Raw genomic sequence first — 26888 nt, forward strand, 5'->3', positions numbered from 1 at the left:
GGACTAACAGTTACCAAAGGGAAAGAGACTGGGGAGAATGGGAGGGTAGGGAGGGATAAGGGTGGGGAAGAAGAAAGGGGGTATTATGATTAGCTTGTATAATGTGGGGTTGGGGGAAAGGGGAGGGCTGTGTAACACAGACAAGTAGTGATTCTACAACATCTTACTACGCTGATGGACAGTGACTGTAATGGGGTTTGTGGGGGGGACTTGGGGTAGGGGAAAGCCTAGTAAACATAATGTTCTTCATGTAATTGTAAATTAATGATAACAAAATTTAAAAAATAAAAATAAAAAAAGAAATACTGTGCTGCCTGCTTCCTGTCGAAGTCCCAGACCCAGGATGTCATGGACCCACCAGAGCTTGGGGACCAGGTCTGGAGAGGGGAAGAGTGGAGCTAACATTGTTTCTGGGAGCCTCAGGCAGGCATGGGGTGAGAAGTCTTGATTTCAGGGGGACGCCTACTCCAGGAGCCCGGGGCTGCAGCAAGTCCCTGCTGTCCACATACTCTCCCACCCACTCTCTACCCTCAAGTCACCTGGTTGGCAATGCACAGCCCCCCATCCCCTCCAGGGGGGTGGGGCTAGCAGACTTCAGAGCTTTGCACTTCTAGGGAGCTCCATTTACCAGCCTGGCAAAAGTCCAGGGGTTCAGGCTCACTCTGGCTCCTCCCTGCCCCATCACCACCTGGAGCCCCCTGCCCTTGGGGGGGATGTCAGGATGAAGGCAGGGAAGCAGGGAGGGAGCTCACTGGCCCAGGCCCTGGCATAAGTGGCTGCCCAGGGTACCCAGCCTGCAGGCGATTCCCAGCGAGTGTGGGCGTCAGGCAAACAAGCTTTAAGTGTCCAGTGGCCTAGCGGCCCACCCAGCTCTGAAACACACCCCTTCTGCCTCTAGAGGGGCGAGGCCTGATAGTAACCCAGTGACTACAGGGTGATCCCCCAAAAACCTACTGCCTTCCACCCTCTTTTGTGTATCTTGTCAATGGGGAGGGACACGGGCAGACCAGAGTGTGGGCCAGCTGGGGTTTACTCAAAGATACCACCCACCCCAGCCTCCGCAGGGCAACGAGAAAGCCTCTCACTGCTCCCCCCTTTCCATTCTCTGCCCCCACAGAAATGAATCTGGCAGGCATGCCGCCAAGCTCGAAATCCTGAAGTGTGAGCAGCAGCCTCCGGGGGGTGCCGGCAGCAGGGAGAAGAGCTGGGGCGGGGCTGGCTCCCTCTGCGGGACCCTGATCCCTCCTCCTCCCCTTTGGCGTCTGGAGCTGGGGGGTGAGGGGTGCTTCTGTCTGACCCCTCAAATCAAGAACAGAGTAGGAGAAGCTCACAGGCTTGCATGGAGAGACCGGCAGGGACAGCAGGGCTGTTTGGTCCAGGAGAAAGCAGGAGGGAAGGCGGGACACAGCGGCTTCAGTTGGGAGCTCCACACTTGGCAGGAGTTGGGGCGGAGAGAAGGAAGAGGAAACCGGTGCAAGTAGAGCTTCTGCCCAGCAGCCTCTGGACTGTGCGAGCTAACTCGTGCCATCCCAGAGCAGGGGCCCCGAGGCACGCATCTGTTACTAGTATTGCTGTTGTCCTGACCTGGGCCCGCAGCTCCCCACGTGTGGACAACTCCTCGGCCTCCCTGAGGAGGGGGTGGGCTTGGCTAACTTACCTGGGTCTCCAGGAGGCTGCCGTCCTTCACGCAGGCTCCGAGGCAGGGCCCCCTTCCCGAACTTGCCTCTATCTCAGGCCCCAGCTTGGGTTGTTTTAATACCTGGTTTGCTCTCGCTCAGCGCCAGTTCCCGGGGACCCACCAGTCCATCTTGGGAGGCTCCAAGGGCACTCATCTCGCACAGTCAGGGTAAGAGAAACACTCGGCAATGAACTGAAGTTGGTCATGGGAGTTAGTTCCATTCATTCTACAGTCATCCATTTATTTAACAGATATTTCTTGTGCCCCATCCATGCCAGACGCCATGCTGGAGGTAGAACTGCATGAATACAGACAAGGACGGCACCCACCTCCCGTCAGGTGAACACATTTCCCAGCCGGCCACCGCGGTGATGATGAGAATCACCCGAGGGGCTTGCTAAACAGTGCCCGGGGCCCCCTCTCCTGGAGTTTCCGACTCTTGGGCTGGGGAAGGGCCCAGGACTCTACATTTCTTAAAAAGTATTTCACATGATTCTTAAAGATGGGGTTTGGAAACATTGTTTCAAAGAAGAGGAATTACAAACAGAGCTACACACCAGGAAGGGGGGGACCAAGAGGCTCTGTCAGAGAGATGGGGAACAGCTTTCATGGGGAGCTGGCTGGGAGCTAAAGCACAAGGCTGTTAGCTGGGTGACGAAGGGAGGGACAGGTGTGCCTACAGAGGGACCAGCACATGCAAAGGGCCCTGTGGAAGTGGAAACCCAGTGTGGCTGGAGCTCAGGTAGAGGGGAAGCTGGAGAGAAGGATCAGAGTTGAGGCCAGGGTGGGGGTGCCGTAGGAGCACTGGGGAGCCCTGGAAGGGTTGTGTGGGAGAGGCACTGGCGTGATCGGTGTTTTGGGAAGGTGCGTCATTCAGCGGATACGTACACAGAGCCTCCGACGCCCGGGGCCAGAATCCAGCAGAATCGGACTTCTCTCTCAGTTCCCTCTTTCTGTGGGCCCCTGGCAGAGGGAGGAGGGGGACCCCAGGTAGCCTGGGGCCCACCGTGCAGACAGGAAGCTCCTGACTTGGTTTCCGCTTGCACTGCTGGGCCCACCTCTGCACGCCCTCAGGCCCAGCAGGCGGTGGGCATCTCCCGAGGGAGGGAGTCTGCTTCCCAGTCCCACTGCCAGGGTCCCTTACCCCTCAGAAGGCAGTGCCAGGACACACCCCCCACACATTCCACCCACCCCTCTGCCCCCCAGGGTCATCTGCCAAGATGCTGACAGACAGGCAAAGGGAACACAGCAGACATTCAGCCCCTCAAGGGACTCTCCACCTCTTCTCGGCACCTGACTGGACGCACCCTGGGGAGCAGGGGGCCCTCAGCCCTTCCTCAGTGGCAGAGGCTGGTAGGAAAGTCAGCAGTTCCCGGTGGGGGGGGCTATCAAGCGCCACTGGCACTGACCAGCCTGGTGCCCCAAGTCCGCTTGGGGGGCGTGGCTACAGAGTGGGTCTTATTTGCATACATGAGGGGCGTGGCCAACCTGCTGGCATAATTCTTGATCTGTGATCTCCCCGCCTTACTGCCCCATTAACCCAGGGACGCTGCCACCCACCGGCTCAGAATCTTAATCTCCTCTGTCTAGATTTAAAGCTCCTGGAGCGGTCCCTGGAATCCAAGCAAGGTGGAGGGAGGAGCAGGAATGCCCCATCCTGGGACTGACCGGACCGCTCCCTGGGACCCTTTCTGGGAAAAGCCAAGTCTACTGTGAGAATCCAGGATGGGCGGCGGGGTGGAGGTACAGCAGCACTCTCGGCATCCTTCCATTCCCAGGGCAATTTGCTCCCTCCATCATGCCCAGCCCCCGCTCCCCCCAGCTCACCTCGGGGGCCTCAGACTCTCCATCCTGGTCCAGCGGCAGCAGTGAGGACCCTGCCACCAAGCTCGCTGTTGTTTGCTGCATCTGTGTGTGGACCAGGGAGTCCTCTGCTGGCAAGGCCTCTGGAACCGTCCCCTCCGCCCCTGGCAGGGAGTCGCTGAGGCCATGGGGTGGCTAACTGCTGCTAGGTAAGCAGGACCGGCCTGACAACCCAGACCAGTTAGCAGGCCCTGTGAAAGGGGTCACAGGAGACAAGCCCCTTGGGAGGTGACTGGGGGCAGGGCCGGAACCAGGTCAGGCAGACAAGGAGCAAAATATAAGGGCACCCCCCAGTCCCTACATATGTGGGCCCTGTACTGGCAGGCCCCTGAGCCCAAGGGCCTCTATACAGTTGTGTGTCAATTTATTATCTAAGTTTTCAAGATATTTTTTCCATTTTTTAATCCAATGTTTTCTGGTGTCATATGGAAATGTTCCCAAATCCACACAGATACCTACTATGTAGGAGAACGGGGTGGAAAGGAGGGAATGGGGTGGCCTGCACCAGCCATGGTGAAATTCCCATAACAGAAAATTCAACATTTCAAGGTGCACGATTCAATGGTGTTTAGTGCATTTACAGTGCCGTGTGACCATCACCTTTGTCTGGTCCTGGCACATTTCATCTCCTCCCAAGGAGGCCTACCCCCACCCTCCAGCCCAGACCTTAAAAAGTGGGCGGACCTGAGCGGTGTACCTCCTTATGACCCTGCCCTGCTGGAGTGTGAGGGTTCCCTGGCCGGCCTCTCAGCTCCCCTTCGGGCTGACCCCTTATTGGGACAGGAGGCCACATGCCCCTGGGGGAGGCCAGTCCTCCAACTCACGTCTTCAGCTGTGGTCCCCATCTTCTGGGACCCCCAACAGCGGGGGGCTGAGCTGTGAGCAGCAAAGGATTCCTGCTCCTGGGACACCCCCCTGCTGTCAGGGCTGGGGCAAGGCCAGCAGCCTCCCAGCCGCCCCCCTCAGGCCCTGCTGGGCTCTGTTCTGCACGGTGCCCACACCACGCCCGCCCCCAGAGGACCAGGAGCGCCAGGAATCCCGAGCAGCATAGCTGGGTGGGGGAGGGCAGAGCGGCTGCTCTGGGACACAGAGTGTCTCCCGCCCAGCCCATCTGGGGTCACAGGGGGAGACGGTGCAGCCGGAGGCTCAATGCCGAGCCCCCAGCCCAATACAGAGACTTAGGCTGAGTTGTTGTGTGTGTTCTCGGGAGAGGAAGGGCTCCACACAGCTCCTCAGGAACTCTGTATGCTTGGAGCCTGCTTGCCGCTCCTGCCCTTCCCCCCACCTCATGAGGGGACACTTGTCAGGAGTGTCTCCGGACCATGGGAGCAAACGGCTAGGACTTGGTGTGATGGCGATACACACACGTTTCCGGGCAAGGCAAAAACTGTGGCCGCTCCCCTCCCAGCCCTTGCTGCCTGGTGCTGGCTGGGCTATGTGTGGGGTCCGGGGAGCCCCAGTGGGGAGCCACCTGGGGCCAGCGCCAGCCCGCCCTAGCTGTGTCGCTGTGAGCAAGCCACCTAGCCTCTCTGTGCTCCACCTCATCTGAAAAGTGGGAGCAGGCGCAGCAGGGCCTCAAGGATGAGTGTGCGATCCGCTGAGCTAAGGGCCCAGAAGTACGTCAGCTCCAAGGATTGTGACAGCTGATCATTGCTGTCTGTCAGCAGAGAATGGAGAAAGGATGCTCCCCCAGGGCAGCTGCTCTGTGAGCAAGGCTGTGGGGTCCTCTGTCCTTTAGACCACCCCACAGGGCTGGCCTTTGATGGTGGCCTTGCAAGAATCCTCCTGGATTCCAGCCTGTGGCCAGTGGGTCAGACCCTGTAGTGATGCAGTGGAGCCTGAGTCCCGCCTCGGCCATTTATGCACTGTGTGACTATGGGCAAGTTTCTTAGCCTCTCTGTGCCTCAGTGTCCACTTCCATAAAACAACATGATAAATAGAACCCATGTTCCAAGGCTGAGTGATGATTAAGTGAGTTAGTAATTTTAAAAAACTGCCTAGCACAGAGCAAGTACTCAATAATGTGGGATGTTATTTTTAAACTACTACTGAATATCCTTTATATGCAGAGTCAGTCTTAACAATCACCCTGCAAAAGGGCATCCGGGTAACAACGACAGTGTTATTGGGCCCATTGTATGGATGACAAACTGAAGCTCAGAGTGGTGACATGGCTCTCCTGAGAGCAACACAGCTGGGGGGGTGGGAGTTGGAGTCCAAATGAGAGCCCAGATTCAATGTGGAAGCGCTGCTTTTAACCATATTATACCAATGCCCCTTTTAAACATTAAGAGGCTCCCTTCCCCACACACACGAGCCTTGTGTTCAGGACTTGTCAAGAAATATTGATTAGCATCAACAGGCCAATATCAATTCAGTAATGTATCAACACACATCTAAATAGTAGTGTAGATACGGCTTGAGACGTATTATGTATTTTTTCTATGCATGTCCTGACGCTCACATGGGCTCAAAGACCCTCCTGATAGTGCTAAGGCTTCCCTAGGGGTCCTCACGAAGGGGCCCACTACACAGATGAGGAGACTGAGGCTCACTGAAGTTCAGAAACCTTCCCAACTCAGGTCTCAGAAGTCAAAGTCAATCTTCTCTGAAAGATCACTGACCTCCACCTGCCTAACTGATGTCGCTTGTGTCCGATGTTCAGGCTCTTGTGTCCTTGTGGCCCCTGTAAGTGCCCTGGGGGTGGGGGTGTCACAGTCATAAAGAAACATTTGCAATCCTCAAAGTTGAAACCAAAAAAAGGCCTTCTGCATCACCTTTGTTAAACCAGGAAATGAAAACTCTCCAGGACTTTGGCATTCCTCCAGCATTGCTCTAGAGGTTTTGCTATACTTTTCCTGGCCTCAGTTTTGCTTAATTAGTGAGACAAAATTGGGAAATAGAATAGTGTCCAAATAAATTAGTGCCCCAACAGCACCAGCCTTTATGTCTGACACCCCATGTGCCTTCTTTTAATGCATCCCAACTGGGAAGTGCACTGTAAGGATAGTCACTTTTATAATTGGGCACAATAATACATTCTGAACAATTCACATAGGGAGAAAATGGTGTCACAGGAAGTCATCTGAACAGGAGTCAAGTGACCTGGCCTCTACTCCAAATCTGCCTCCCCCCACTTGAAGTCCCTTCACCTCTTCACTCCCAGGCCTCAATTTTCTAGGCTGGGTCAAAGGGTCTTTTGGAGGGGCCTCAACAAGTTGGAGTGACAAAATCAGCTACCTAAAGGGTGAGCAAGCAACATATGTGAGTGAAGGAGGACCAGTGTGTGGCAATAGGGAGTGGTGGGGACTGTGGCAAAACAAATGCTTCAAGCTCAGTATACCAGCTCTCAGGAATGTGGGCACAGGGTAGTCAGATAATCCTATCTTTAAGATTGGTCAAAAAAAAATTTTGTTTTGATGCAGTATTTATTATTTAATGTTGACAGTTTCGAAGGCTTCCCACAAATAGAGACTCAGGTCCATGCCTATCAGCCTTGTCAGCCCCTACATTTTCAACTCCATCTCCCTTCCTGTAGTTTCTCCCTTTGTCTCCAAAGCCTGCTGCATTTCTAGCACAAGTCTGGTCTTCTGAAAAATGCTAAAATGCTAGGGTAGGCCATGGAGGCAGGAAAAGGCTAGAAGCGTGAGCATATGCTTCCGCACACACACACTCCCTGCTTGGGGAGTAGTGTGTCCCCTGGAGCCAGCTGGACAGCAAGTCAACTGGGAGATCCTCCAAGTCCTCCCGATTTGTCCTTGGGCCTGGCAGGGAGCCAGCACTTGGAGCTGTCTCTAGGATTTCCTGCCTGGGCTGAGGGGGCCAGGGGGCGGGAAGAGATACCCCCTGAGGCTGTGGTCAGTATGCCAGCTTCTGAGAGCCACAGCGGGGCCCCATATTGCTGGTCCCTACTGTAAACAGCAAGCAGGCTGGGAGGCTTACCTTACCCACATTCAAAGGCAAGCACACTCTTTTCCTCCTAAAACTCAGAAATAACCCACCAGTCCATGATGGACATAGACGTACATTTGTGTGTAATTGGCCACTTACTATTTGTTCAGTTGCAATGGGACACCCGCTGTGTACAGGGACTGTGGGTACAGAGGCGGCTAAAATCTCAGGGTATCTCCATTCCCCTCACTTGCCTTCTGCCCCCACCCTCTGCCAAAATCACTACATCGCGCTTACGCAAAGCCTCCTGGGCACCAAACTCCATGGTCTTTCTTATTTCCTTACTTAAAAAATTTAACTATGAACACAGCCAATATCACTCGTCATTAGGGAAATGCAAATCAAAACTACAGTGAGATACCACCTCCCACCCATCAGAATGGCTAGTGCCCCTAGAACAGAACAAAATGTTGAAAACAATGTGGAGAAATTGGAACCCTTGTTGGTGAGAATAGTATGGTGGTTCCTCAAAATTTTTTAATAGAATGACCATATGGTCCAGCAATTCCTCTTCTGGGTATGTATGCCCAAAGAATGGAAAGCAGGGTCTCAAAGAGGTATTTGTACCTCCATGTTCACTGTAGCATTATTCACAATAGCTAAAATGTGGAAGCAAGCCATATGCCCATCAACAGCGGAATGAATGCAAGATGTGGTCCATCCATACAATGGAATATTCCTCCACCTTAACAAGGAAGGAAATTCTGACACGTGCTACCGCACGGGGGAGTCTTGAAGACACTATGCTGAGTGAAACAAGCCAGTCATACACAGAAAGACAAATACCGTACGACTCCACTTACATGAAGTGGAGGAGTCAAAGTTATACAGAGACAGTAAAGAACGGGAGTTGTCAGGGGCTGGGGAAAGGGGGATTTATTGCTTAATGGATGTAGACTTTGTTTTATACGATGAAAAGAATCTTGGAGATGGATGGTGTCAAGGGCTGCACAACCTTATGAATGTACTTAATGCCACGGAACCGTGTACTTGAAAATGGCTAAGATGGGAAATTTCATGTTAGGGGGACTTTATCACACTAAGACAAGTTGAAAGGATTCTTAACAATGAGCACACCCATCAGTCAGACACTGGTTTCTACATATTATTCTACAACAAAAGGAGCCAGGGTTCCTTGGAAAAATGGCTGATTCTACACCTGGAGCAGAAAAAAAAAATGCAAGAGCATCTTAGAGGGTTGGAAGTAAGGCAATGTGCAAAACAAACAAACAAACAAACAAAAAGCACCAAAAAACACCAAAAGGATGATGGATGGGTGTCCAAGGGACACCAGAACCAACTTGAAAAAGCTCCCAGTAGCCAAAGCTGGAACAACTAGAGCAACTCAATAAATAAGACAGAACTGGATACCAATCCAAAGTATAAAATAAATATTCATGAGTACATACGGATACAAATACATGAGAGAATAAGCGAAGGTGAAGGGACATATTTTCCTTAGAGAAGAATTACAAGTAATATATGTAAATATTCCCCGTCCAAGAGATGGAGCTTAATAGCCCTGCCCTCATATGTGGGACAGACTCACTGACCCACTTCTAAAGAACAGAGTACGGAGGAAAGGCCGTAAGCGTAGGGCGGAGAAACCCGGCAGGCTCCACCCTGACCGAGTGACGGGTCAGCGCCACCAGGGACCCAGGTGGATGTCGTGAATGCCCTGATGATGTGAGGCCGAACAGGGTGCTTCGCCTCAGTGTTTCCCCAAAACCCGTAACCCCAGCCTAACCACGAGAAAACATCGGACAAACCGAAACTCAGGGACATCTGACAAATACCTACAAACCCAAGTAAGTACTCTTCCAAGCTGTCAACGTCAGGAAAAATAAGGAAAGACTGAGAAATGGTCATAGACAAAGGAGACTAATAACTAAATGCAATGTGGAACCCTGGGTTGGGTATTAGAACAGAAAGATGATAAAACAGTGGAAAAACAGATAATCCTGGAATTTAGTTAATAGGGATGCATTGGTGTTAATTTCTTAGTTTTGCCAAATGTACCATAACAAATGCTTATAGAAGATGTTAACATCAGGGGAAGGTGGGCGAAGGGTGCGTTGACTCTGGGTCATCTTTGCAACGTTTCTATAAATGTAAAACTATTGCAAAAGAAAGTCTATTTAAAAAAACACTTCCTCCTAATTAATAAAGGAACACATGTACACTGTAGATAATTCATAATATCAACAAATAAGAAGCCAGTGGTTGCTTACCAACGGCTCTGTTAACATTCCAGTGCATTTCAATGCAATCTTTGTTCCTGTGCCCTTTTGACACAATTGTGAACAGGTTTAATCGCAATTTTGAACTCTGTGCTTTTAGCCTGACAAGCACATTCCTTCAGCATTCAAGCATTTGGTGAGCATCGCTTTGTAGCTGCCTAATATTCCATGATTTGGTTGTATGAGTGGTTAACTTTGCTTAGCTGCTCTCTGGGGTTGGACGTAATGTTCAGATGTTTCCTGTAACTAGCTCATACCTCTGGGTCTGCACTGGGGCTAGTTTTCTAATAATAGAGTCTTAAGGAAGACCTAAGTCGAAGGGTGTGGGTATTTTTAAGGCTCATGACCCACACTGCCAATTTGCTTTCCACAAGTGTACTGCCATGGGCATCCGGGTCCATGGCCTACTTAGGATGCCCGCTTCCAAAGGGCTTTCCTTAGACCTTCATCTGAACATCTCTGCTCTTGCCACTCTTTCTGTGATCCCCTTGACATGGCTTCTTCTGGGCTCTGTCTTCTTCTCTGACCCCCGCTGGTCCCATGCCCACACCAGCAGACATCCCACCAGCGAGCCTCCTGCACAAGCCCATCTGTTCTGAGGCTTCGGGTATCTGCCAAATCCCCCAGCGTAGCCTCGCCAGCCTCTCATGACATTTCCACTTGCCTTTCAGATACTTACAGCAGGACGTCCCTTGGACAATGATTCCAACCCCACTCAAGGACATAGCATCCCGAGACACCCGCTGCCCGTGCCTGGCATCTCTGCCCCATCCTGGTCTCCCACTTGCTCTTGAAGATCCTCTGGGGTCCTCACTGCCTGTAAGTGGACTTGTTATGAGCAGTGCGTTCAAGGCCTCAAACAGCACTGAAACTCACTGCAGGAAAATGGGACTTTTCTATCCTTTTTCAAGCAAACTTAGGTCCAGGACAGGGTCTCCACTGGATGCTCTGTAGTCTTTAACACCTCTTGAAGACTTGCTTATCTCCCTTCTGAACAAAAGGAGGGAGACTTCAGACGCGATGATACTGGGCAGACAGTATTACCTAACCAGACATCGTTAGCCATATTGTGTTTTGTTCAACACTGGGCAAAGCAGGTTTCCTGTTTTCAGTCACACTCTAAATCTGCCTTGAAAGTGAAATTAAAGATTTTTTTTTTTGCTACTCAAAGTGTGGTCCCTGGAGCATCAGCGTCATCTGGGAGCTTGTTAGAAATTCAGAATCTCAGGCTCCACTGCAGACTCACTGACCCAGGGTCTGCCTTGTGGCAAGGTCTCCAGGGGATCCGGGTGCACGCCCATTAAACTTCAGGAAGCACGGATGGGAAGGATGAAGCTTGGGGAACACTGACCTCAGGAAAAAGTCAAAACTATTTGTCCTTCATGATGTGGCCTCAGTGACTCTTCTAGATGGTTCACAACTCTCTCCAATGGATTCCCCCCCAGGACTCTAACTCCCTGCCTTTGTCCTTCTGTCCCTCTCAGCAGAAATCACACTGTCTTCTGTCTCAACCCCTCCTCCTTCAAGATCCGCCTCCAGTAGTACTTCCTTGTTCTCTTAATTGAGGCGAATTTCGTGTCACATAAAGTGAACCACCTGAGGTGGACAATTCTGAGGCATTTAGCACATTCATGATATTGTGCAACCACTGCTATCTCATCCCAGAACATTTGTATCACTCTAAAACAGAACCCGGTACCCACAAAGCAGTTACCTCCCGTTCCCCAACCCCCGGCATCCATCCATCTGCTCTTTTACAGAATTATCTGTTCTGGACATTTCATATAAATGCAATCATTTTGCGTGTGGCTTCTTACACTAGGTATGATGCATTTAAGGGTCATACATGTCGCAACAGGCTTCCTGCCTTTTTTGTGGCTGAATGCGGTTCCAAGGCATGGACAGACCGCATCTCATGTCCCACTCACCCACACATGGACATTTGGGTGTTTAAACCTATTGACTACTGTGATTTGTGCTGCTGTGAACAAGTATTTGAGCATGTTCTCATTGTTCCTAACTTATACACTGAGGAGGAGAACTGCCAGGCGGCATGGTAGTCTTACATTTTACTTTGGAGGCCATGTCAGTTCTTTATAGAGCTTTCCCAAAACCCTACCTGCCTCCTCCTGCCCCACCCACAGGACTGATACCGTCCACCTCCTCTCTCTCTCACAGCAATTTCTAAAACACCCTGCCCAGCAAAGCTGGGATTTAAACCCAGGACTTTCAACTCCGAGCCCTAGTTTTTTGCAGCGCCCACACAGCTGACAGTCACCTCCACCCTGGACTGACCTCATTTGATAGATGGACGTCAGGCTGGGAGCTCCCTTGAGACCACACAGCTCCTAAGTGGCAGCTGGGCTCTGGGCTCACAGCTCCGGTGTCCAATCTTTGGCTGCCATGGTCTATGCTGTGCTCTGAAATAGACAAGCAGGTTTTTAAAAAATGCAGCCTTTTCCACTGCCGGAGATGCTGAGAATCTTGCAATGCTGCGTCCCCGAGGGATCAGTCTGTCTCCTCCTGGCATCTGCCCCAAGGCCGGTTCTGCAGTAAGGGATGAGCTCTAAGAAATCTTACTTTAGGCAAATTTATTTTGGCTCTTAAAATATATTTGTATATATTTTTTCTTTTCATGTTAGGAGGAAAGGGAGAAAAAAAACACGCTCTTTTGTTTTTCAGCCTTTTCCACGTTGACGCAGCGAGAGGAAATGGTGAGGAGCGGGGCGCTGAGGGCCTGTGGCGGCAGCTCAGGTGTAGCCCACCAGGCGCGGGGTGCAGGGGAAGGTCTTGCGCATGCCCATGCACTTGTCCTTGTCGATGCACAGGGTGCTGGCCTTGATGGATAGCTCATGCTCCAGCCGGCACTTGGTCATCACCAGCAGCTGCAGCATGTCCCGGCTCTCCCGCAGCCTCAGCTTCAGGGTCTGCAGGGTGTCGTCGATAGTGAACACCTCGTTCATGAGCCTGGAACGAGAGCAGAGGACAAGGTGCCGGTCACAGAGCTGCTCCACGCAGATGCACCTACTCTGTGCCAGGAACCATGCCAGGGGCTGGGAGACAGCCATGAGTGAGACAGATGAGGCTCAGCCGGCAGGGAGGACGGAGGCAGGAGAGGCAGAGTGTCTGGGAGTCATGAGCACAGAGGAAGAGGCAGACGGGACGTTCAGGAAAACCACGCGGTGGTGCCCCAGTAAGTCATGCAGACCTACTGTATGACACAGCAATTCCACTCCTGGGTCCGGACCCGTGAGAACAGATACTCAAACATTTGCACAAATATGTGCGCACCGCTAATCACAAGAGTCAAAAGGGGAAAACGACCTAAGTGTCCTCTGATGGCTGAATGGATACACAGAAGGTGGCCTCTCCATGCAACAGGCTGTTATTCAGCCATAATAAAAAGGAATGAAGCTCTGGTACCTGTGACAACACAGATGTACCTTGAAGACATGATGCTGAGTGAAGGAAGCAAAAGGGCATATAGGGATCCCACCTCTATGAAACGTCCAGAATAGGCAAATCCAGAGAGATGGAAAGTAGGTTGGTGGTTCCCGGGGGGCTGGCGGGAGGGTGGCAGGGGGTGACTGCTAACGGGTATAGGGTTTCCTCTTGGGTGCAATGAACGAAGGTGTTCTGGAGCTAGACGGCTGTGGGGATTGCACAATACTGCCAATGTACTAAATGTCACTAATGGTAAATTTTGTGTTATATGTATTTTACTTTATTGTTCTCGCTGCAATGGGGAGGCTTTGGGGGTAGAGGTTGAAATGGGGTTGGAGGGATGAAGTGCTGATTGAAATTTTGGGATAATTTCCAGGCTGTGTAAAGATTAGATTGAAAGGGGGCAACAATGGAGATAGGAGAGAGGTTGGGAGCTTACTGCCATGTCCAGATTGGGTGGGATGAATAGCATCCCCCAAAAGGTGTGTGTCAGTCTGAGCCCCCAGAGCCTGTGATGGGATCCTACTTGGACACGGGGCCTTCGCAGATGTGATAAAATTAAGGGTCTCGAGATGACATCATCCTGGATTTAGGATGAGCACTAAATCCAACGAGTGTCTCCTTGTAAGAGAAAGGAGAGGGAGATGTGAGACACAGAGACACACACAGGGATGAAGGCCACGTGACGCTGGGGGCAGAGACTGGAGGGCGCCGAGGAGTGCGCGCAGCCCCAGGGGCCGGAGGGAGGCTTGGTGCAGGCTGTCTCTCGGAGGCCCAGTTGGAGGCACTTCGTTAGAGCAGCCCTAGGAGACGAGCCCACCAAGGGAGCCACGACAGCAGCCTGGACGCAGAGCTGGGCCGTGAGTCCCCCTTTGTGCTCACTCGGGGCTGGAGGACACACCGCTGGCCCGACCTGAGCACCCCGGGGCAAGCCCGAGCTGGAGAGAGGCGGCCGAAGCAGCTGGGGAGCCTTTCTCCCCCTGGGGATCTCTAGACCAGCTCTACACACTGTGTGGCAACGTTCTGGGCTGTGCTGTGCTGTGCTGTCCACCACAGCAGCCCGCAGCCGCACGTGGTTACTGACCCCTTGAAATGTGGTTTGTGCAAATTAGGAGCTGCATTTAAAAAGTTATTGCTTCCCTGTGATTAATTTAAATGGGCATTCATTTGGGGATCGGGCATGGATGGGACCTGAGCCACTGAGAGGGTCAGAAGAGGGGCCACTTGTAGGAGGAAAAGGAAAAAGACGGCACACATGTGGTCACGGAGAGGCCGGGGGAGGAGTAAGGGAGGGGGTGCACAGACACAGCGCGAGTCCTACTACCTGCCCAGTTCCCAGAATGCTTGTGTATGCGCTCACTCGCGCACGCAAACACACACACACACGCACACGCATACACACTGCTAAGGCTCCTGAGCCGAACATGCCCCACCCACGCTCCCAGTCTGTCCCGGTCCTGGTGGGACAGTCGGGGGTGAGCAGGCAGGGAGCTTGACCCAGAGTGACAGGTCCTCCAGGACAACATCGGGGTCCCTGAAGCGCTGTTCTGGGTAAGCCCCCTGGGAGGGACAAACGGGTTCTCAGAGACCTCCACGCCAGGGGGCCCTGGAGCCTAACCTGAGCAGGGACAGGGGGAGGAAGGATCAGGAGAACGTCCCCAAGTTCTTCTCCCAGGCCATGGACCCATTCCAGTCCGGCTGGGGAGGGACCCTGGCCACACTGCACCCACTTCCAGGGAAGACCTTCCAGGTCAGGAGCAGGAAGCCAGGCCTTCACGTGCAGTGGAGGGGACAGAACAGCCAAGGGGCCTGTCCCCAGTCATCCAGCAAGTCACAGGAAAATAATTCCCCCCATCGGATGACCTGTTCCCTCTGCCTCCCCTCCAAAGCCCTAAGCCATGTTCACAAGCCCCGTTCCTGGGCCTGCACGACCCTTTCACCCCTCTCCTGGGCGGAAGCCCCTTGTCCAGAGAAGCGGCTAACTGGGATGGGCAGGGGGCAGCCACTCCAATGGCTCTCTGGTGGGGACTCTCCAGAGGGAGACGGGCAGGGAGATGAGGTGTGAGCTGGGAGTGTCCTCAGGGGAGCCCGAGAGGGAAGGGGGTGAGGCAGCGGAGGGCCAAAAGCCACGCCTCTGGCTGGGAGGCAGCCCCTCCTTAGCTTTCTGGGGAAAGAGCACTGCGGAGCTCCGAAACCTTCCCGCATCTAGGCAGTTGAGAAGGCTGCAGTGTGGATGGCCAGCCTTCCCCATGACGGGGAGGCTGCAGGGAGGCCCCCCAGCATTCCAGACCCCTACCCAGCGCCCTGCTGAGTTGCAGGACTAGATGTCCTGATGGGAGGAGGGTCCCCTTATCACACTCAGTTTCCTCGGAGCTCCCGAGACATACCCCCACACCCCCCTTCCAGGCTCCAGTGCTCACTTGAACTGTGGGATGTCTCTGCACAGCTCCACATTGGGGCGCCGGGTCCGGCACTCCAGCCTCGTCTGCGCCACCTTCAGCGGGCACTCCTTGGCCGCGATGGACCTTTCCAGCAGCATGATGGTGTTCTCTGCCTGGACGATCTCCTGCAGCGTCTGTAGGGAACATGCAGGGTGTCCCAGAGGGAGCGCAGGTCACCTTATCCAGTCTTGGGTCAGGCACTAAAGGACTCCTCCCCCAACCCTGAACCCCCCGGGGGGCAGGGACCACACTCTCCCTAAGACAACCTCGGGCAAGCAGCTCCAGCCCCTCTTGTCACTCAGGACAGTGCCAATGCTGGGGAGGGCACCCTCCAGCTTGGCTTGGTTTTCAGTCTCCAGTATCCACAGGAGTCAGCCCATTAGTGTCCACCAAGGGAAGGAAGCAGGGAGGGAGGAGGGTCTTTAAGATTAACACAGAGAATCCCAAACAATAGCTAATCTCTACATCCACTTTTAATCTGAATTAATCCAGGGTGTTCTTAATCTTTTTACAATTCAGTTCACCTTCCTAGTAATTAAGTCAGTAAATAAACTAGGAAGAAATTAAAACGGAAGGAGGGAAGGAAGGGAGGGGGTGTGGGAATAGGGGAGAAGAGTAGAGAGACTCAGTTTTCTATTTATCTGTAGAAATATTTTCCCCAACATAATGCCCTACAACTGGTGAAAGCACAGATCCCAGGAAGGGACAGAGGGAGCCTGGGGACCCAGAATGTTCTGTATCTCGATCCATACGGAAATGTCATAGATGTAACCATAGACAGAAAGTCATCATCTGAATTCATCAAGCTCTGCACTTTAAATAAGACTGTTTTTCCCTCAAGAGAAAATAACCCTAAAATCAGAAAAAGGTCCATGGCAAAAAAAGTCAGGCAAGATGTTGATATCCGGGTTGGCTACATGCGGGCCTTTTATGATTCTCTCCACTTCGGTGTGTTTGAAGTTTTCCAAAATAAAAAATAAAGGCACAAGAGGAGCGGGCACGCCAGCCCATTACAAGAAGGAACCGTCCCTGCACTTAGCCAACCTTAAGCACACCCAGAACTGAGAGGGCTGAACAGACGCCTCTCACTGTGGCTGAAACATCCATTCTCCTCCTACCAGCACCCCATGGCCCTAGACCTGCGAGCAGTTCCAGTTTCAGGGCCCTGCTCCTAGGAGAAGGCTCTGTGGCTAACCCTCCTCCCGGACTTGGCAGGGCCCGATGGCGAGGTTACACATGCTCGGTTTCGGACACGCCTGCAACTGGCACCTGCCACAACACCTTTGCTATGCTTCCTTTAGCCGCCTGGGTGTGTGCTTGTGTCTCCCTCTTACGAGCGCGAGAGCTCCAAGAGGTCAGGGGCTTTGTTGTGTCCCTGCCGCATCCCCGTGGCCTGGGACAGTGCTTGCCGCAGACTGAGAGCTGCCAGTTAAAATACAGGACACCCAGTTCCATGTGAGTTTCAGGGCTTCAATGAAGCATTTTTCAGTTTATGTCCAACTACTGCACGACACTAAAAAATGATTTGTTGTTGATCTGAAATTCAAGTTTAACTAGAGGGCCTGCATTTTTACTTACGAAATCTAGCAACTTGACTCACAGCAGGAGCTCAGTAAAGATTCACTGAATGAATGAATGAGCAAGAGAATGAATGACAGAGGTATGTGGAAGTCTAGATTTTTAGCAAGCTCCCCAATGGTCCTTACGTACACTGAAGTTTGGGAGTAGTGTACCCTAAAATGCACATAGTCTTGTCCATCTCAGATTTCATTATCCAGGAAAACTGCTCACATGAGAGTATGTCCCTGCTCCCTGAATGGGGTGGAGACTGCAAGTGTAAGACCCAGTCCCCACCTTCCAGGACTTTATAATCATGTTGTTCTTCCCTTTTTTGTGAGCTATGAAATATTCACAAATCATAACAGGCACTGGGATGACTATTTTAGCTGAGTTGGGCACATATTCTACGGGTATCAAGAAATTGCTTGAGAGAATTTTTTTGCAAACAATTACAGGCCTGGCTTCCTTATTTGCATAAGAAAAAATGCCTAGAAAGCAAGCATTTTGCTTCTCCAAGAGGATAAAAGGATGCTCATTTCCTTCTGGTGATGGCAGAGTTATCTGAGGATGGGGGGTGGGGTGTTCTGCCCCCTTCAAAGCCTGCTGAGGAGGAAGGCTGGCCCCCTCCCCTGTTTCTCAGTGAGCCACCCAGAACAAGAGTGAAGCTAAGCACACGCTGGTTAAACACTATCCTGCAAGAAGGTTCTGGGCCCAGCATACGCTGTCATGTAAACACTCCAGCAGGGACACCTCTCTTAGAAGCCCTGGGGATTTTCTTCAGGGGCCCGCTGTTTTTTGGGGTGGGGGGCAGCTGCCACTAGCATGCAAAGCTCAGAATGCACCATCCTAGCAGCCACAGCACAGAAAAAAATCAAGGTTTCTGGAGATGAAAAATGCTCTTGGGACCACACTGCCCAGGGTGACAACAGCCCCTGACTCTACCATCTAGATGCGGGGTTTGGCTACAGGGGGTACCTGCCAGCCCTGCCCCGTGGGCCCTTGAAGGGAGTGGTCAGAACGCTCCTCTCCAGCCAGTGATGGTGGCCGTGAGGGGAACCCTGGGGTGCCCGAAGCCAGGCCCCTGAAGATGCCCTTCTCTTGGTTATTCCCCTTTCTTCACCCTGATCTCCAGGCTCAGGGTTTGCCAGCCTCCCTGGGAGCCTGAAACTTATATCTCTTGATTCTGGGGAAAGGGCTAACGTTGGTAGGTTCAATCACTTCCTCATTCACTTGTTAGGTTATGGATTCACCAATTCACCCACAGACTTAATGTTCCCTGAGCTGACCAGGTGCCAAGCAAGGCTCCAGGCGGTGGACACTGCAGCGAACAGACGGAACACCCTGCCCTCGTGCAGCCTCCATTCTCATGGATTCCTCACTCATCCACTGCCCCTTCATGCAGCAAACACGTGTTCGGCGCCACGTGCTTCCTACAGTTGCCACGGTGCTCTCTTAAGCATCACGCAAGTGCAAGGTCCTTCCACCCCGTCTGCTGAAAGTGCGCACGGATGTCTCTGGTGTGGACCTTGGTCGGGGATGCAGCCACCTCCGAGGCATCCGACACATGCTCATTTCAGTGCTCCAGGAACTCCCTCGCAGCACGGGGGAGAAACAGGGACAGATGGACATGGCGAATGGGAGTTCCCGGGGAACTGAAACTGACCAATTTCATTCCCAACCTGCCGACCACTTCCAGGGGCCGGGGGCCAGCCTGTCTTGAGCACCATCTCTCTAGCGCTTGCTCGTCTCCCTGGGTGAACAGAGAGCAGCGGCAGGATCAAGAGGCTTCTGCAGGCGACAAAGTTTCTGGCTAGATGTGAACAAGTTTGCTGCGCTTTCATTCTATGTATCTTTCAGGCTACCCTCTACTTATGTCAAGTGAGGTTGGTTTTCCATTTACTGAAGTGATGTAAATACATTTTAAATGAATCTATCTTACAGCATTTTTTCAGTGACTGGATTTAAATAGAAATATAAAGCAAATAACAGCCCAGGTGGCAGGTGGATAAGGCAAAATTGGGAAGGTGGCCCAGGAGTGACTGAATTTGGGAAATCCCGTATCCCATAATATGTCTCCCGAGTCCATGGATACAGCAAATGAGAGAACCCAGGGGGAAGCTGAGGAGCCAGGTGGGTGGTCACAGCCAGAGCAAGGATGATGCTGAGGGGCGGGGCCACTGTGAAGTCCCCTCCCACCCTCTCGTCTCGGGATCGCAGTGCTGGGGGATGGCTGGAACCCACTGTGGCTGGTTTTGCCATGCCCCACCCCTCATCCCCCGCTGGCATTTCTTGAGCCAGCCTGCCGGTGGATTTTCCAGAACAGTAGGGGTTTTTCCAGAATTAGCTGCTCTAGAACTGATCAATGACTCACACACAAGGCAAATCTGCGCACGTTGCCAAAAATGTTCCCTGTAACCTCTGCTCCAGCCTCTGCCGCTCACAGCTGGGATCCTCTTCATCAAAAGGGAGAGAAAAGCTCCCCCTCCACATACACATACATACGCACTTGGACTTGGGGGTAACCCCAGTCCTGCCAGCCTGAGTCCCTCCAGAAGCCACAGTGCAGTGACTGGACCTCCAGAAGTCTTGAGGAGTGTGACCGCCAAGGGCTGGGAGGCAGAGACCATGCAGGCTGAGGAGGGGCAGGGCCTGGAGACAGAGCAGCCTTGACCTTCATGCTCAGGAGGAAGCTGGCGATGTGCTCAGTGTTAACACTGGCTCCAAATGCCAGCCTGGCCCACTGAGCTCTGAGCTCCGGGTCAGCCTGGCCCTGGGACCTCAAACCCCATGATCCTCTGGGAGAAGAGCCCCGAGTCCAAGAGGGTGACTCCGGTTTCCTGCACTTCAACGCTCGGGCAGATGTTGCAGGAAGCCAGGCCCGCTAGGGAACGTGTATGTCCAGGATGTGCAGTGAGGTGTCACTGGTAGTGGACAGCGAGCTGGCAGCACCTGGGTGCCATGAATATGCAGACGGACAAGTAAAAGACCGTAAGTGAACACTGTGAGGATTTCAGCAGCCATCGGATGCAGAGGATCAGCCACGCATAGGAAGAAGGGTGGGAGAAGCAGGAAACAGAACGAGCTATATGACATGATCCCCTTTGAGAAAATTAAAAATCCATGCACCTACAACAGCCATACACATTTCATAAGAACGCACTTAAATCAAGAGACCCGAATCCAACAATTACAATGGTCATCGATGGGAAAGTCGTCCATGAAAGAGCAGAAGGCAGTGTGGCCTTAAAAGGGAGTAAACAAGGAATAAGCAGGGTGCTTTTTAGAAACACAGTGTGCCAAGGACTGAGGACATTATCATTATTATATTTTATTGTTATTATTCTTGTTCTCATCACTTTTCACCAGGGTCAAAATGGAAAAAATCCCCACAACCTTACCAGATTTAAAGTTTCCTTTTGAAATAACTTTTTTTTTTTTAAGGGAGAAGTCAATTACAGAAAACACAGTAATATTAAAGGGTGTTGATACTTGAACTTGGCTGCACATTAGAATCATCTGGAGAATTTTCAAAAATACAGATGCCTAGGCTTCTCCCTGAGAGGTTCTGGTTTCACTGCTCTGGGATGCTGGTATCAGGGCGTTTTAGAGGCTTCCTAGTAATTCAAAAGTGCAGCCAGCGTCAAGAACTATTGGTGCCAAGTGATACTGAGCTATGCAGACACTATGAAGTCTCGGGGGGAAGGAGATGGGTTAAGGACCACAGTTGTGTCTTGTGGTGTAAATCGAGGCTGCCTGTCTTGGCAGGAAGCCCCCAGTGCAGTAAAGCGAGTAATTTCATCCCTCACACCGACCTTGCAGGTAGAAGAGAGGTTTTGAGATGTGCATGTCGGTGACCACGGGCTTGGGCTTCTAGGTTTCTGGGGGAAATCTGATGTCAACAATCTTGAAAACCTGGTACCTCTAAGCCCCCAGGCCCTCCTCCCAGGTAGGGAGGAAGCTCAGTGCACAGGTGGCCTCCTAAGGTTGGAAGGCCCGGGCAGGTTTGTATATGCTCCTGAGCTCAATACCCTCCGACTCAAGGTGCCTGTTATATAACATATGTGCACATGTGCACACACATACGTGTCTCAAACACCTCTACCTCCCTTTGCAGTCACCCACCTGCTCACCCACCTACCTACTCCCAGAGCTGGTGTATGCCACATAGTTACACCAAACCCAGCACACTTCCACCACAGGGCCTTTGCACAGGCTTCCCCTTTGCTTAAGATGCTCCTTCCTCAGATACCTACATAGCTCATTTCCCTCACCTCCTTCAGGTTGTGGCTAACATGCCCGGAAGGACTTCCCTGACCATCTCCTTTAAAATTGCTACCCCAAAACCAGCCAGCACTCCCAATTGCCCAACTCTCCACTTTATTTTCTGTCTAGTCCTGATGCCATTTGATATGCTATGTGTTTTACTGATTACGTTGTTCTTCTCCCCCCAACAAAGTATGCTCCATGTGGGGAGGGATTTTTGTTTTGCTCACTGCTGAATCCCCAGTGCCTATACCAAGCAGTGCTTGGAACATGGTAATATTATTATTATTATTTTAACCATTTAATGCATAAAACATAGTGTTTACTGTGTGGCAGGCATTTGACTAAGGGCTTTGCATATATCAACTACTTAGTAGGTGCTCAATGAACACTTGCTCCCTGGATGGATTAAATCACACCGTGGGGTGTTTGGTGAAGAAAAAGGGTACAGATGCTGGCACCCGAATGCCTGAGTCTATCCAAATCCCAGCCCCAAGCACATCCAGGCTGGGCGACCTTCAGAAAGTGTCCAAGCTCTCTGAGCCTTCCCGGTAAAACAGGGGTCACACTTATTCCCACACTGCAGAGGGTAAGTGCAGGCCTGAGAGAAGGAGCTTTAGGAGACGTGAGCGGGTGCCCACCCGAGCCGTGAGGGATGCACCCTACAGTCAGAGGAGGTGCACTGGCACTGGGTCCTGCTCCTCCCAAAGCACGTGTGGGCATGCGAGCCACACACAACCCCGAGAAAGCCCTCGAGTCCCTCCCCATCTTTCCTTAGCCAGGTGGAGTGCTGGCGCTCTCTCCTTTAGCCCCTAGGGTATTTGTTACTCTTTCTGCTCCCACGGAATGCAAAAAGTAGGGGGAAAGAGGCGCTTGGGGCAGGGCGCAGGCTGGCTCACAGGAGTGGCTGGGCAGCCGCTGGGGATTGGCTGGGGGCAGGGGGGCACCTCAGAGTCTCAGCAGGCTGGCCCTGAGTTGGGGCTCAGCTAGGAAGGATGTGGGGGGCGCAGGGCTCACCTCACTCTGATACCTGGGCCAGGTCTTACTCTGCTGGCTGTAGTGCCAGCCAGTCAAGGCTGCAGACAGGAGGAAGAGTCCTAAGCCTCCCATATGCTACGAATGGGGGGCAGGTTACTCAGCTTGCTGAGCCCCTGTGCCGTCACACAGATCTAGGTTCAAATCCCAGCTCGTGCTCTTCCTCGCTGTGTGGCCTTGATAGGTCACTTAACCTCTCTGTGCCTCATACAAGCATGCACTCAACACTCTCTGGGCCTCTTCACTCAATAGCCCCCTCTACTGCACCAGACACTGTGGGACACTTGCTCTGTCCATAAAATCAGCATGAGGATAACAATTCACCCACAAGGTTGTCGTGAGGACTAAGTGAGATCACGTGGGTAAAGGGCGCAGTCCTGGGACGCCAGACGCCCTGGCTGTGCTGCGTCCTCACTCTGCCCCCAACTCCCATCCTGCAATATACAGTCTGTTGGAGACTTTTTCTTTGGGATCATTGATCCTTTTTCTTCTTTTAATGTGAGATAATAGGAAACTCAGATTCATTTAATAAAATCTGCCGTTGCAGGCAACCTAAATCCCCTCAGACTGTCAGTCCGCAGCTCAGGCTTAACCTCCACAACCCGCTTAGTTGAGCATAAAGCGTCAAGGCAGGGGTCGTCTGTATAACGGAGGAGGACTGTCCTCTTTCTCAGCCCTTGGAATGTGACTCAGAGAGGGAGGCAGCCCAAGGCAGAGTGCAGCCCACATTATCCCCCACCCCCCACATCCCAACTTTTGGTTAACTAACTCCTCTCCGGGCAGAGTCCCAGCCAAGGGGCCTCCATGCAGCGTGTTTTAGAGGTAGGAGCTGTGGGCAGGAAGTCAGGAGACCCAGGTTCCCATCCAAGCCCTAACACAAACCAGCTGTGGAGCGCACCACCCCACTCAGAGCCCTGGGCTGTGCGGGGCCCTGATTTCCTTTCCCAGCAGAGGGGGACTCGAGTTCCTCTCTGGCTAGGGTGCTCCAAGTGTTCCTGGACCAGGTGATGTGCTCTATACATGCCCCAATCCATCATCAGTCTCCCACGCACACCCGGAGCACTTCCTCCACGATGAGTCTGAAGCCACTTAGCTGCAGTAAGGCTGTGTGTGTGTGTGTGTGTGTGTGCTTTTGTTTTTAAGTCTTCAAGTTACCCCCATTCTGATGGCCGCAGTCCCAATACACAGCCTTCCAGAGAATCCTGAAGATGCTGCAGACAGTGGACAAATTTTCCTCTCAAGGTCTGGGTAATAGGTATTTTAGGCTTTATGAGCCATATGGTCTTTATCACAGCTTCTCAACATGGCCATTGTAATGCCAAAAGTAACCACAGACAATGTGTAAATGCATGGGGAGTCTGTGTTCCAATAAAACTTTATGTACAAAAACAGGAAGGGGGACAAGATTTGGCCCTGGGGCCAGTAGCCGGAGAGCCCTGCTACAGCCCACCACAAAGGAAGTCCCGATCCCCAGGCATAGCCCATCTCAGACAAGGCTGCCTCAGCTCTCACCTGCCTCAGTTCCGAGAAGAGAATGATTTCTCTAGCAGCTTGCTACTCAAAGTGTGGCATGTGGACCATCACCGGACACTGAATGCTTATAAGAAATGCAGCATCTCAGCTCCACCCCAGCCCTGCCATTGGAATCTGTATTTTAACAAAACCCTCATGTGATCATACGCATGTTAAGTTACATGGCATTGGTGGTTTGCAGCAGATCTCTCCGGCTGCCTTCCAGGGGCTGAGCAGAGGGGACAGGGTGGGAAAGAGGAGGCGCCACACCGAGGCGGGGCGGAGAGACGCAGGAGGACGAGGTCACAGGAGTACACAAAAGGCGAAATGGGGGACACGAGTAACCAATGACGTGTGCCAGGTAAGGAGAGGCCAAATTTCAGATTGCAGCCTGCTCAGCCCCTGACCCGGGCAGCCACCTGGAAGGGAGGCTTGGAAGCTGCCAGCCTGCATTCAAATGCCAACACCAAACTGTTGAGCATGTGGCCTCAGCGAATCACCAAACCTCTCCAAGTTTCAGTTTCCCCATCTGTGTAACAGAGATAATAATAGTATCTGCTCAGAGGACGACTTTGAGGGTGTATTTAGGTATCCCTGGTTCAGCACTGGGACTGGCACATAGCATGCACTCTATAGATCCAGCACTTTCCTTCCTTCCATCCATCCATCCCTCCATGTATGTTTCCATGTACCCATCTACCTACCTATTTACTTCTTTTTTTCCTTTTCTAAAAAATCAGAAACCTTAATGCCAGGAGACCAAGGGATTCTCAGCCTCCACAGCAGAGACATCGGGGCTGGGTGGAGGGTATGTCCTGTGCATGGGGCAGACATTCACAGATCAACAAAACCATTAACTTTGGAGCAAATCTTAGATTCAGAATCCTGGCTTTGCCATTTACCAGCTGGGCTGGGGTGAGCTTTAGGCAAATTGCTTGTCTTCGGCTTCCTCATCTGTAAAATGGGGTGAATAATGATCCCTTCTTTCTAGAGTTGTAGGAGGGAAAAATGAGTTAACATAGGAAAGTGTTTAGAACTCTGGCTGCATACACAGTAGAGTTAACACGTCTTTTGTAGTATGGTGAATTTTTCCTCCTTTCTCCTTCCATTTGCAGAAGGATGGCAAACTAGACCATGATCGTCCACCTCAGGCCTTGCAGGGAACCAGCTGAGGGCACCCCCTCCCCACCATCACCCCAGCTCCCAGCATGGGGAAAGGGTGTGCTTGCACTGGGAATGGTCTACGACCATGCATGGGACGTGAGGGGCAACTGCCAGGTCTGCTTCAGATGAGACCAACCTCAGCTTAGCGGAAAAGTGCACGGCTATTCCTGGCTGGAACAGAAATCCACCCAAAGGCTTTGCAAGGGGGGATGTGTTTGGCAGGGTTGTTTGCCGTGAAAATCTATACGCCTGCGTCTCGTCTTGTGACAGCAGAAAAAGCATCTAAGGCCAGGAAATTATTTTTGAGGTGGAACAAAAAAAAAAAAAGGATTTAGCAGTTCCAGCAGGCTTTAGGCTTCTGGGTGCTTTATGCAACCTTGCAGATTTATTGTTTTCCCAACTGCATGAAGCCAAGGGGTTTCCAAGATGTCTGGCTCCAGTGTAGCTTTCTCAGCTCAGGAAGGGAGAAGGCAGATTGAAATTCTTTTTTTGGTCAAATGGTGGGAGATTTTCAAGTGCAGCCAGGCCCAAGAGCGAGAAAACTGAGGAGAGGAGCGGTCTGGAGGGACCTCACCAGAATTCAGCCACAAAGACCCCGAAGCAAGGTGTCCCAAGCTCGGCACTCTTGACCTTTGGGGACAGATACTCCTTTGTTGTGGGGATGTCCTGTGCCTTGAAGGGTGTTTGGCAGCATCCCTGGGTCCCACCCACTGTTAGCAGCACACCCCTCCTAGCTGTGACAACTGCAATGTCCCGAGACATTGGCAAATGCACTGGGGGAGCAAATTCTCCCCGGGTGAGAACTATTAGTCTGGAATCTATTCTCCCGCTGCTGAGCAAGCCCCGCCTGCAGCTGCTTCTGTCCAGAGGCGGCCAGCTGCCTTCAGACAATGCTAGGCCCATACGAGTATCAGCTGCTGAGAGGCCGTCTGCGGTAGGGTGTCCTGAGAGCCCCCGACGGCTTTGGAAACGGGTGGGGGCTCCGTGCCTGTAATCGATCTTCTTGCGCCTTCAGGCATCTTCTTCTTAACATTTATGACAATTTTTAATCAGTTGGGTTTCTTTTATGAAACCAGCTTCCCCCATTAGAACCTGTGCCCTGAGGGCAGGATCTCCTGTCTGTGGTTAGCCCCCGCCCAGCACTCTGAGATTAGTATATAGGATGTACAAAGTGAGTACCTGCTCCAGAGAAGCAGGGAATTAACAAACGCTTGCTGCGTGCCTACACCTGGGAGACGCCTGGAGGACATGTTTAAAGCCCAGATGGCTGGGCCGCAGAGTTTCTGATTCAGAAGGCCTGGGCTGGAGCCCGAGAATTTGCATTTCTAACATTTCTATCACATTCCCAGATAATGCTGATGTTACTGGTCCAAGGAACCCACCTTGAAAACCACTGGCCTGAACTCTGAACCCTTGTTTCTCTATCCTGGGGAGTGTTTGAATAGGTCAGGTGCCCAGGCCACACCCCAACCAATGAAATCGGAATCACCAGGGCTGGGACCCAGGCATCTAGATGATTCTAGCTGCCGCTGGGCTTGGGAATGCTCAGCTGCACCTTCCCATTTGATCCTCACCACTGGCAGGGTAATTTCTTTCTTAGAGATTAGGAACCAGGATTCAGAGGAGTTAGTTACTTTCCCAAGACCCCTGGCCTTTGACTCCAGATACCATGTTCTTTCCACTCGGCTTCCCTGACCCCTCCAGCAGATCAGAAATCAGACCATGGCTTTTTAGCTT

The 26888-nt window shown here is 52.1% G+C and overlaps 1 protein-coding gene and 1 long non-coding RNA gene across 3 annotated transcripts in view; one reads left to right on the plus strand and one right to left on the minus strand.

The window, feature by feature from the left end:
- Nucleotides 1-3423: 3423 nt before the first annotated feature.
- Nucleotides 3424-12567, plus strand: LOC108401100 (uncharacterized). Its single transcript, XR_001854075.3, has 3 exons — nt 3424-3690; nt 10404-10551; nt 12415-12567. It is a non-coding gene; the product is annotated as an uncharacterized lncRNA (long non-coding RNA).
- The window catches only part of TEKT5 (tektin 5), a 48772-nt gene continuing 34190 nt past the window's right edge, over nt 12307-26888 (minus strand). For both annotated transcript variants that reach the window (XM_017666834.3, XM_017666835.3), the window contains 2 exons: nt 15597-15751; nt 12307-12699 (listed from right to left, as the gene is read on the minus strand). In XM_017666834.3, the coding sequence (XP_017522323.3) occupies nt 12483-12699; nt 15597-15751 (372 nt within the window). In that variant the 3' untranslated portion in view covers nt 12307-12482. The remainder of the gene's footprint in view (nt 12700-15596; nt 15752-26888) is intronic.

Source organism: Manis javanica, chromosome 10 (genome assembly GCF_040802235.1).
Source record: "Manis javanica isolate MJ-LG chromosome 10, MJ_LKY, whole genome shotgun sequence".
Taxonomy (NCBI): domain Eukaryota; kingdom Metazoa; phylum Chordata; class Mammalia; order Pholidota; family Manidae; genus Manis; species Manis javanica.